The sequence below is a fragment of the Platalea leucorodia genome (genome assembly GCF_965183815.1).
Source record: "Platalea leucorodia genome assembly, chromosome: 10".
In the NCBI taxonomy this organism is placed as follows: Eukaryota; Metazoa; Chordata; class Aves; order Pelecaniformes; family Threskiornithidae; genus Platalea; species Platalea leucorodia.
In genome coordinates, this window is record NC_138832.1 from 17,741,775 (window position 1) to 17,753,353 (window position 11,579).

The window sequence follows — 11,579 nt, forward strand, 5'->3', positions numbered from 1 at the left end:
CAAGGCAAAATTATGACAAGATGTTTTCATGGCTCAGTCTGGCAAAATAATGTAGAGAAAAAAACTGACAGCCAAATGGTGCAGAAGAGTGAGAACCCCATTCAGCAGATTGTCCCAAACCAAGAAGCTTCTGCTCCAGTGCAAGAGAAGTAGGACAGGCAGTGTCAAAGGTGCACATCTGTCAAATACTCAGCACCTTGATGATAGGGGAAGGGCTGTTCTACTGAAACCAAACAAATGGGCATGCCTGCTTGGGATTCCTCTGCCTACAGCCAGCAAACGCACTGCATCACTGTGGCTGCTAAAACAAACACCATCCAGAGAGAAGCACGAACAGAACGAGGAGGACTGGGAGATGTGGAGTGACTCACTGGTGTATTAAGCCAGAACTGAACTTCTTGCACAGAGATGAGTCAAATGGAATAAATCAACAAAGAGAAATAGTTGATTTTTTTGTTAGTAATACAGCATCATTGTACTAACTGCGCTCAACTGCCTGCAGTGCCATGGCTCTGCCACCTCCTGACTGCTTTTGTTCACCCTCTCTACCATTACAGAGTGAGAAAACAGGACTTAAGCCCACACACATTTAATACCAGGCCTAGCATTGAACGATCCCTGTGGGCTGAAGGCAAAATGCTCACAAATGTCCAAATACTCTGTATAATTGCCATGTACAAGAACATGCTCATAGGTTGTGTATTGAAAGATTCCTCTGAGAGACTCGCGATGCCCAGTGAGTCCTTTCACCCCAGCTCACCCTCTCCGACTTGGCCCCAGCTGGGAGAGCTCTCCACTTGCCACAAAAGCACATCCCTTCTCCTCTTCAATGCTTTGCCTCTTGCATCCTCCGTAAGCCGTTTCTTGAAACCCTGTATTGTCACCCCTGTGCGGATCCAGGGATTGCCTCTGCACTGGTGAACTTGCTTTGCTGGGCAGGAACCACCTTTCATCCTCAGATGTTTTCATGTCAAAAAAAACACTGAAAAAGTGCTGTTGTTGGGAAATACTGTGTTAAAGTGGTATACAATAAAGACAGGTAAACAAACATATTTCAGGATATCAAAGTGTTCAAGGGAAGCATTTCACCTCACCAGAATTCATCGGCCCCACAGACAGACCCCCCAGACCACCACGGGACCGTGGCACTAGCTCTGCCACAGCTCTCAGGCAGCACGCACCGACTCCAAAGCTGCGCAGCCTCCTGCCAGCCCCACTGAGCCTACGGACCGCTGCTGAGCTGAGCCCAGCCCAGGTATGCTGAGGGATGCCATGGGCAGGGATAGCCAGGGAACTCAGCGTCTCACTTTAAACAGCCTGTGAGTCCTGGAGAGATGCTCCATGTCTAAAATTGTGCCAAAGAGCAAAGCGTTGTGTACTGTGGACAGTCAGTAAACACAGCTACTTAGACCCCACGGCAATTATGTGCCTCCAAAAAGTGAGAGAGGCCACAGGAGGCGAATGAGCTGCTGACAGAGAAAAGCCAACAGTTTTAAACTGCCCCATTCCCCACAGTGCCAAGTTGCTACTTCAGTAGCAGTTGGTGGAGCTTTAAACCACTTCCAATTCACTTGCTAGTGTCCAAGCTAAAACAGCAGCTGCTTGCTGTGGATGGGGAACCAAAGGCTCTAAGGACCCCACATGGATATAAAAGCTGTAAAAAGCATATTACGCACCAAGGACAAAGGGACTTCTGGCACTCCTTCCACTGTGCCCTATAAGCCTCTCCAACAAGAGGGCTTGGGGCGAGGGTGTGGGAGGCAGTGAACAGACATCTCAGCTTAGTTGGTTATCTATCAGGTGGACAGCAGTGTACCATCATGCAATAACCCCAGTAAACACCAAAATCTCTTCCTGACATCCATCTGAACAGGCAACAACGCAAGCTACGGCACCACAGCAACAGCACCTAATCCAGAAAACTCGTTATTCAACTTCATGGCCATAACATCATTTTATATTTGCAATAATTTTCATCTCAAACAATCTAAAAATATACTGAAAATTATACTGATGCATTCTTTGATCAACTTGCTTTATCCAAATGCTGAACTTGTTTGCAGAATAAGAGTGCATATCAGCATTTTTTGACAATTTTAGACTGAAAGAAAAGAATACAATATCCCATTGGAAGTGCAGAGCTTGGCATAGCAGAAGACATTCAAATTGAAACATGTCCGTAATTCTGGGATTGCTTGTGAGAGGCACCATGAAATCCTGAGTGACCACATTAAGTACAGACCAGTTAAATACATTTCCTTATAGTCTGTTATAGAAACCAGTTCTGAGCTGGCATGCAAAGCCTTCAGCCAAATATTTTATATAGCTTCTAACACACTATATTTGTCTTTGGAAATTGGCAGTTTGCGTTGACCATCAGTGAACCTTACTATTCAAGCAACCACATTTTCAGCTCATAACTATGTATTTGGCTAGTACCAAAACCTGAGACACATATGAAAAGATTTGTACACAGGCTTTAGAAACTTCATCATATCTGTCTAGATCTAATATTTTTTTTTGACACCATAATAGGACCAAGCACAATGAAACTTTGCAACAAGGATGATGAGCTACAAACTTATTGGAAGAACAATTTAAGATTATTCAGGTTGCAGATGCTGGTTAAAGAGAAATATGAAAGCGATTTGCAACTTTTATTTCAGTGGAATAGCAGCCAAGATTGGGGCTGTGACGATGAATTACTTGCATTAGGCTTTGGGCTTTTTTTTTTTTAATGTGACATCTCATAAAAGAACAAAACAAAGCACAGGGACAGGACTCTATGCAGAAAGATCAGATTCGGCCATACATTATCGCAGTGTACCAAGAGCCTTTGCTTCCCCTTGCAAAATGTGGGGGAGTAAACGTGACAGCAGCACAGGAGAGCGCTACCCAAAGCAGCTTTTGAAACAACTCAGCTGCTTTAGCTGGACCCAGCAGCTCAGAGCCCGGGCTGGACCCCTCTCCCGGTGTCAGTGGCAGGTTTTCTGCTGCTTTGGCTAAATCCCTACTGGCACCCAAGCCAACTGTTTAAAACACAAAAGTAATTTCATTCCAAAATAGCTTTCATTCAGAAAGCAAGCTAACTCCTTCAGGTCAAATGACCACATGGGGATTTGGGGAAGCTGTTCCAATAACCCGTTTGTCCAGAAAGACAAAACGCTTCATGTCAAACTCCAAACAAATTTAATCCAAAATTAATCTCGGGCTAAAAACGTCACTGTTACTGCAATTGGTGTCTTAGACTCATTTTAACTGCCAATAATCACAGCCAAAGCATCATATAAAATTTGTAAAGACTGCAAAGTATTAGTAGTTGCACTAATCCACTTGGGACCACATCACAGGGCTGAAATAACAGGTTGAGGAACATAATCTGTACATATGTCAAGTGTAGAGACCTAACTGAAGAGTAGCAAGAAAGAAGACTTTGTTGAAAAAAAAAAAACAAACTCTGTTCCTCATAAATCAGGTGGAGATCCACCAGGAAAGAAGAGGTTGTATGCCACATGAAAGAAGCTTCATCTGCCCAGCCTTTATAGCCTCTCTCAGACTTCCAAGTTTGTTTTAACCACATTAGATGCTGGAGGATTTGGGGGAAAACCAACTTAGCATAAATCAAACAATGTAAACGGATTTTTTTTGTCAATTCAAGGGCCAATCCTCCTATCTTCATCAGGACTCACTCTTAGCCCTTTTGCTAGTTCTGATCGCATCCTCCCCCTTTGTCCAAGGCAGACTTACTTGCCAAATACTAATTCTCTCTCATAGACACTGTTAAAAATTTCAAAGAAGGAAAAGAGTCAACATGGGATGGAAATGCTAACTGAAATCCAATAGGAATTGTGTGCCTTTGAAAATGCACATTTCCACCAGAGTAATGTGAGACAAACTGTTGGGATGAGGGATACAACCTTTAGGAGAGGGAGAAGGAGAAAGAGTGAATTGCCAGCTTCGCTTTTGAATTATTTTTTTCCCCTCTGCTAACCAGGACTTACCCACACATTTAATTATCAGCATTCACATCTTAAGCCTTCAAGATACAACTTTGCTTGCCTTTCACTGTGCGTTTTCACTTTCTGGAATCCCATACTGTATGCAAGAATAGAGCCCTCTACAGTCTGCTGATGCAAAACATTATCATCGAAAACCACTCAGTTTTTGCAGCAGAAAATTTTGTTCCATTCCTTAGCAGGGAGAATGTCAAAGGAAAAACAGAATGTATCTTCATGGTGGTTTAAAGCACAAATATTAACCTGCATTGTCCCATTCTCTTCTCCCTTTACAGTCTGCTCCAACAGAATATGTCAGTGAAGCAATAAAAAATATTTATTTTAAATACAACCAAATTTCTCAACAGAGAGTGATTACAGAAACAAACCTCAGGTTGCTTATACAAAACCTGAGCACATCAAGTTCTCAAAGAGCATTTACTGCCAGATTTCTAGCTGAACATTTTTTAAAAGCCAGTGTGCATGTCTGTATTTCTCATTTTTATGTGTTAATATATAAATAATATAGCTAATCAGCAAGGAAGACATTATTTTTCCTCTTGCTATAATTAAGACAGGAAAAGGTTCTTAATTCCTTTTTCAATATTTCATGTTTATACCTCTGAAGGAAAAAAACATGACCAATTTTCACCAATTTAGTATTTCAGCCAGGATTGATTTTTTGCATTTTTGTACTCAGAATGGTACTTCAGTCTCAAGGCATGAGCATTTTGTTCAGTGCTGCTGCTGAAATACAACAAAGACAGAATTTCAAAGTACTCACTAGACTCAGCTCACTTTGGAAAGGTGGAGGGGAGGGCTCAGCATGGCACTTACTTTTTACTTTTCAGGCAACCGTAGAATCCAGCCATGGTCCTTCCTGGGAGGCGTGTGTGCATTTAATTCATCCTCATGTGTGGATGCCAGCACAAAGATTCTGCAGCCTCGTATCCTACTCACCAAATGCCCACACACGCACGCAAGGAAGCCAGCATGCCGATGCAATTACTAGCCAGATAAAGTTCCTGATCTGAGGCCCTCAGACTCTGCTGAACTGGGTCCAAGGAGGGCTGTGCCTGTTCCATAAATGGTTATGAATTGTTAACTCCCCCTTTTCCTGCCTCCTTCCAGCTCTTGGTAAGCACAGCATCCTAAGTGTAAAATACCATATGGCATTTGATTCTGTCTCCCTGTGGGACTCATGAGAGGCTTGGTTGTAATTAGGATGTGAAGAAGCCCTGAGGAGATTAATTGTTATTGTTAGTTTTTAGACAGAGAAAGGCTACAGAAAATACTTGAAACATCTTTGAAATAACCACTAAAAACTGTAGTCATTCTCCAGCACATAAGGGGTGCATGGGACCTTCCAGAACAGGCATTATCCCTTCTCACTGTAAATCACAATCTATTCCAACAAGCTATTCTGCACATTAACAGAAGAAAAATACATCCCTGCAATATTGCAAGGTCAGGCAAAAAGCTCTGGAATTTAAAGTAGCCAGCACACTCGTATGAGAAAAATACTGCCTGGTGATGCCCTCTGACAGTACACTTAGAGTTGTTACTCTACCACAACTAAGGAGGCCCTCGCTGGGCGTGGAAGGAGGAAAATGGCTATGGTATAATGCTGGGAAACATAAATCTCAAGCAGCTTCATTCATAGGGGTGACCCAAGCCCTGGGGACAACATAGCTGCACACGTTTCTGACATTACATTGCATTAAATTCATATGGAAATGAATCCGCATCATGGCTGTTAATGACCTCTGTTGAGGTAAAAGCAGAGAAGCGAGGCAAGACATTGCTTCTGCTGCCCGCACACAACTAGGGAATATCAGCAGCCCGTAACAGTGTTAGCCTGTTCCTGGAGTCGCATGTCTTGGTAAGAATCTCAGCTTTTGATTAAAAAAAATGCATGCATATTTAAATGTAGTAAGTTCATAACTCTCATAATTGCAAAGGAAATATTTACACTCATTCCTAAAAGATCAGAAGAAAACCACATTTACTTGTATTTCTCAGCTAGTACATAACGTTTGAATATTTGGGTCGGGCAAGCCAGTAAGAGGGAGTATTATATGAGTATTCCTGTATGAGTTCCTCTTAAAGGCATTGAGTAGCAAGACCAGATCTAAGGTGGAGAAGTTCTTCTGGAATACTAGGAAAAAATATTTTATTTTAACACCTTTCCCATAAGAGAGACATGAAGTTTGAGAAATGCACCTCTGGCGAGGAGTCCCATAACTGACTCAGTTACAGCAGTTTCCTAACGGTGCAGAACTTTGAAATCTATGAACGGACAACTCCATTTCTCTATTTTCTATAAAGCCCCCTACACAAAGGAAAGCCATGACACACGTAATAAATGACAGCAAGTGCAAGGGTCTTCACAAACAGGAATCAAATCATATTTTAGCCTAGTTTCGCACTTAGCAGGAAAGAGAAAGCCTCTACAAGCAGCCAACTTCAATGCCATCCATAGAAGAACTGCAAATCAAACCTGACCTCAGGCAGATAAACTTTCTCTCTCTTGGGAAAAGACAAAGCAGCAGAAATACAGTAACACTAGTTGAAGTTTTACCCAAATGAGTTTCGTTGTCCTGAATTACTGCATTTGTCATGATGACTTCATGCTGAACTCTCAATCCTAACAGAAAAAGGCTAGCTAGAGAGCATTAGTCTCCACCCATCGGAGAAAGCCCACAGAAAAAAAAAAAGTCAAAATCAAGGCTCCAGTTATTGGGTAACAACCACCAAGAAGGAATTCCTGGAGATTACTGGAGAAACCTTCTGACTCAATTAATGTACAAAACCTTGGACGTAGGATTGCGTCTGAAATCTGCCTGGCATTTAGTTCAGAAAATGCTGCCAACGGAAACATTTATAGAAAGAAATGAAGGAGACCTCATGAGAAATTCGCATTTGTATTTAAAAGCAAGAAAGATCAAATGGCCTTCCAGCAGGAAGGTCCAATCCCCAAAGCCAATGAAAGGGTGTAATCCTGACGGCTTTGGAAGAATTTCATCACTTCAACTGGTGTAGAATATGGCCCACAAACTTCAAAAGAACAGATTTCTTGCTAACATGAAGCAGATTCCCTGTCTCCTAACCTCCTCAGATGGCTTGCCTTCAGAATATGTTTCCTTTCATTATTCTTTTTTCTTTCATGTATTTTTGTCTTGAAGTTACTTATGTGAACATGCAAATCTTCATCTGCTGGGTTCCATACAGGTCAGGCATAGTCCTGTTCCCAGGAACTGAGAGTTTAGCAACACACATTGCACCATCTAGAACCCCCCTTACTTTCCAAGAAGCACAGACTAGTAAACAGTCATTAAAAATAATTACCCCACCTCAGGATTTAATCCCTTTTGATTCTCTATCTTCATATCAGTCTCCAAGCCACTTCATGGTAGCATTGAAGCTGGGTAAAAAAACTGGCTGGATGGCAGGGCCCAAAGAGTGGTGGTGAATGGAGTTAAATCCAGTTGGTGGCCGGTCACAAGTGGTGTTCCCCAGGGCTCAGTACTGGGGCCAGTTCTGTTCAATATCTTTATCAAGGATCTGGACGAGGGGATCGAGTGCACCCTCAGTGAATTTGCAGACAACACCAAGTTGGGTGGGAGTGTTGATCTGCTGGAGGGTAGGAAGGCCCTGCAGAGGGACCTGGACAGGCTGGATCGATGGGCCGAGGCCAACTGTATGGGGTTCAACAAGGCTCAGTGCCGGGTCCTGCACTTGGGTCACAACAACCCCATGCAACGCTACAGGCTTGGGGAGGAGTGGCTGGAGAGCTGCCTGGTGGAAAAGGACCTGGGGGTGCTGGTCAACAGCTGGCTGAATGTGAGCCAGCAGTGTGCTCAGGTGGCCAAGAAGGCCAATGGCATCCTGGCTTGTATCAGAAATAGCGTGGCCAGCAGGACCAGGGCAGTGATCGTCCCCCTGTACTTGGCACTGGTGAGGCCGCACCTCGAATCCTGTGTTCAGTGTTGGGCCCCTCACTACAAGAAGGACATTGAGGTGCTGGAGCGTGGCCAGAGAAGGGCAACGAAGCTGGTGAAGGGTTTGGGGCAAAAGTCTTACGAGGAGCGGCTGAGGGAGCTGGGGTTGTTTAGTCTGGAGAAAAGGAGGCTGAAGGGAGACCTTATCACTCTCTACAACTACCTGAAAGGAGGTTGTAACAAGGTGGGGGTCGGTCTCCTCCCAGTAACTGACAGGACAAGAGGAAACGGCCTCAAGTTGTGCCACGGGAGGTTTAGATGGGATATTAGGAAAAAATTCTTCACTGAAAGGGTTGTCAAGCATTGAAACAGGCTGCCCTGGGAAGTGGTTGTGTCCCCATCCCTGGAGATATTTAAAATATATATAAAAGAGATATATAAAAGATATTTAAAAGATGTGGTGCTTAGGGACATGGTTTAGTGGTGGACTTGGCAGTGCTAGGTTAATGGTTGGACTTGATGATCTTAAAGGTCTTTTCCAACCTAAACGATTCTGTGATTCTATGATTCTATTTATTTTTCACTGCTCTGCCTCTTTATCACTAGCACAGCTCCAAATGGCTACAGTGATCCAATGGCACTGAGGTTTTCGGGTACAGATCTGAAATCTTAGATGCTGATAAACATCATGGCTCTATGTCCGCAGGTAAATCAGGGCAAGTAAGCAGTTATGTACTGTACCCCAGGTCTGGCAGCCAGTTGCTGCACTGACATTAGCTCTTCGCTTGTCAAGCGCTAAAGCGCATGGGCTGCTCTACTGCCAGTTGATTAATTAAAGCTGTTTTCAGCTTGGAAAGTAGATGAACACCAAATAACCACAGAATACAGACTTTGGCAAAGTAAAGATGGTTCTCTAAAGACAGGGAAGACAGCAAGTTTGAACACCTGGAAGTTGAATCAGATCTGGATTTCCTCTAAAGCTTGTGGCTTGGCTTGATTGAAGTCTGGGCCCACTTTCATTTGAAAATTATGGCCTTCCCCATTGACTTCTTCAAGCTCACTGTCACTGCTTTCCCTCAACAGCCCAACATTGCACCACCCCCCTGTGATCACTGCACATCCAAGTCCGCCTCGCTTCATCTTCTGAGTCTGCAGGCAGGACAAGCAGTCCAGGTGGCAAGCTGCCCTCCTGCACTGGTACCGGCAGCAACGAAGAGGTAGCAGTAGAGCTCCTGGCGCCTGGTAAACTTCCCAAGAAGTTTCTTAATTTCTCCAAAGGGAATGAGGAAGGCAAGTCTGAGCACAGCCAAGCAACCCAATCATTGAGAAATGCTTGCTCCAAAATACAGCTCCTAAAATCAGCGAGTTACTTGTTTCACAGGCACTTTCACCTGTGTCACTACAAAAAAGGCCTCTTCAGCGTAAGTAACCAACAGCAACCAGTAATCCAATGGGAGAAACTCAATGTGAGCTAAAAAACACTGGCACGTTTCCACAGTCACTTCCCACACATATACATGTACACAGGGTACATGCAGCAGAGGTGTTAGGAGCTACACACACAACCGGCAATTCAAAATACATTTCTTGTCCGACAGATCTACTGCTTTTCTTGCAGCCTCTTGCAACTAGATCTCTAAGGGCTAACCGTGTCCACCGTGAACAATTCACACTTCGCAAAACGTCCATTCAAAGCTGGCTTGCCTGCAATCAGGACACATACACAGTGCAAAGCAGCAGGGATGGACCAGATGTCAGACAGTTAGGAAATCCCATGATTCATAAACTGTGTTTAAACATGGATGTTTGATTTTATATTTATTTTATTTATTTCCAGAAAGGGACAAAAGTTTCATGTGAATTTTTCACTGAACAAATGTAGGGGTAGGAGTAGAAATCCTACAGCAAACTGATAGACCGTAGCATTTCAGATTTCCTGTATCTTTTTGTGTCTCTGAAGTGACTTCTTGTTGACAAGGCAGGCTTTGGTCTCTCATTTTTAGCCTTTAGCCTCTACCAAAATCCAGTCTACTTCTCTCTCTCCTAGTCACTGTAACAAAGCCACATTTTGACTGCGTTCCTCTGGTAAGTTTTGCTGTTGCAAAAAACACAGCACCTATCGGGTGAGAATTCACTGAAGGAGGTTTGCAGCTCCCCCTATCACCATTGCGATGGGGTGAGCTGTCATATACTGATCTATAGGCACTTGGATTTTATATAATGAAGATTCTGTGTATTTCTTACACGCGTGTTGCATTTGTACCTAGCAACATTTTGCACTTTTCAGTTATTTTGCCTCTCTCCACCTTTCCCAGTTACTGTCGGCCTGAGCACCACGTGCCCTCCTGCATCCCGTAACGCAGCTGAAGCGATGCAGCTGCACAGACCCTCCCCCCCTTTCAGGGCAGGGCTGCATACCCTCAAACAACCGACATTTTCCATTCATTTGTTTAACTTTGAAAAAGTAACCCTGTCAATGTCTGGACATCAAATAGAGGTATTTGGGGCAAATCCAGCAGAATCCAAGTCCAGCTTCCAGTTCTCGTGTCTTTACCATTGAGCAATGAAGCCTAGGTTAATTGAGAACTTTCAGACTAGATTTTATGCTGCGCTTGATCTTGCCCATGTATTTACAAACATGTGCTGTTCCAGCTGAATTGCGTGTAAAGCACTCCTTCCATCAGAACCAGAAATAAACCCTGCACAGAAATCTAACCATAACATTGCAAGTCAGACTTCCCATACCACAATTCTCTCTGCATTTGGCATGTGGATTGTTTACCTGTGCGCTAACATAAATGTGTCTCTCAGGAAACGCTTTCCTGAAGCAGAAATGGATTCAGCTTTCTTACAAGTGAGATTCCCAAGCTGGCAAATGGGCCTGGCTTGGAAATTCTCAGTGAAAACCCTTCAATACTAAAGAAACAACTAAACGTGCATCACTGCTAAAAGCTGCAGTATCAGAGCTTTAAACAAACAGGGTTGGAATCAAACACAGTACTCTGCAGAAAACAAAGAAGTGGAGATAAGAGGATTTCTGCCTTGCAGAGTTTATACATCCATCTGTGATTAATATTAGGAGGAAAATGAGGGTGAAAGCCTATCTCTGAAACTGAAAGTAGAGTGTGTAGTCAGGGCCCTCTAACTATGCACCGTATCAGCTTTTTATTCATGCATATAAGCCTGAAGAATTTGCCATGATACTTGCTCTGGAGTCTAATTACTGTATGTTGCTCTAATTAAGTCTATTTTTACACTTTGTGTACAATGTGTGGGATTTGGGAGATTTTTGTTGTTGTTATTCCCTGTTAGAGGACTTCCTGCAAGCTCCTTCAACAAAAAGAATATTTCAAAGAAAGCAGCAATACATATAATCTCTTTGATTCCAGTGTTTGGTAATTCTGAGTCTGAATTGTTTCTTGCAGTTTACCACAAACACACTGTCTTCACCTCTGAGGAAGGAGTGAAGATAAACTTCGGTATGGGGTATAAAGTGCATTACCGAATTCCAGAATTTTTCGGCCAAAAAGATACTGGTATGCTAAATCTGTCCTTTGTGTCCCCACAGTCAAACGTGAACTCTTCCTGGATTATCTGGAGATGAAGGTCAGGCCATGTGCCATTCAAAAGGTAATTTCCCCTA

At 43.3% G+C, this 11,579-nt stretch overlaps 1 protein-coding gene across 1 annotated transcript in view; it reads right to left on the minus strand.

Moving 5' to 3' along the window:
* Nucleotides 1–4,979, minus strand: part of KIAA1210 — a 45,994-nt gene extending 41,015 nt beyond the window's left edge. The window contains exon 1 of the mRNA XM_082323421.1: nucleotides 4,833–4,979. Coding sequence (XP_082179547.1) covers nucleotides 4,833–4,894 — 62 coding nt within the window. The 5' untranslated portion in view covers nucleotides 4,895–4,979. The remainder of the gene's footprint in view (nucleotides 1–4,832) is intronic.
* Between the last annotated feature and the right edge of the window lie 6,600 nt (nucleotides 4,980–11,579).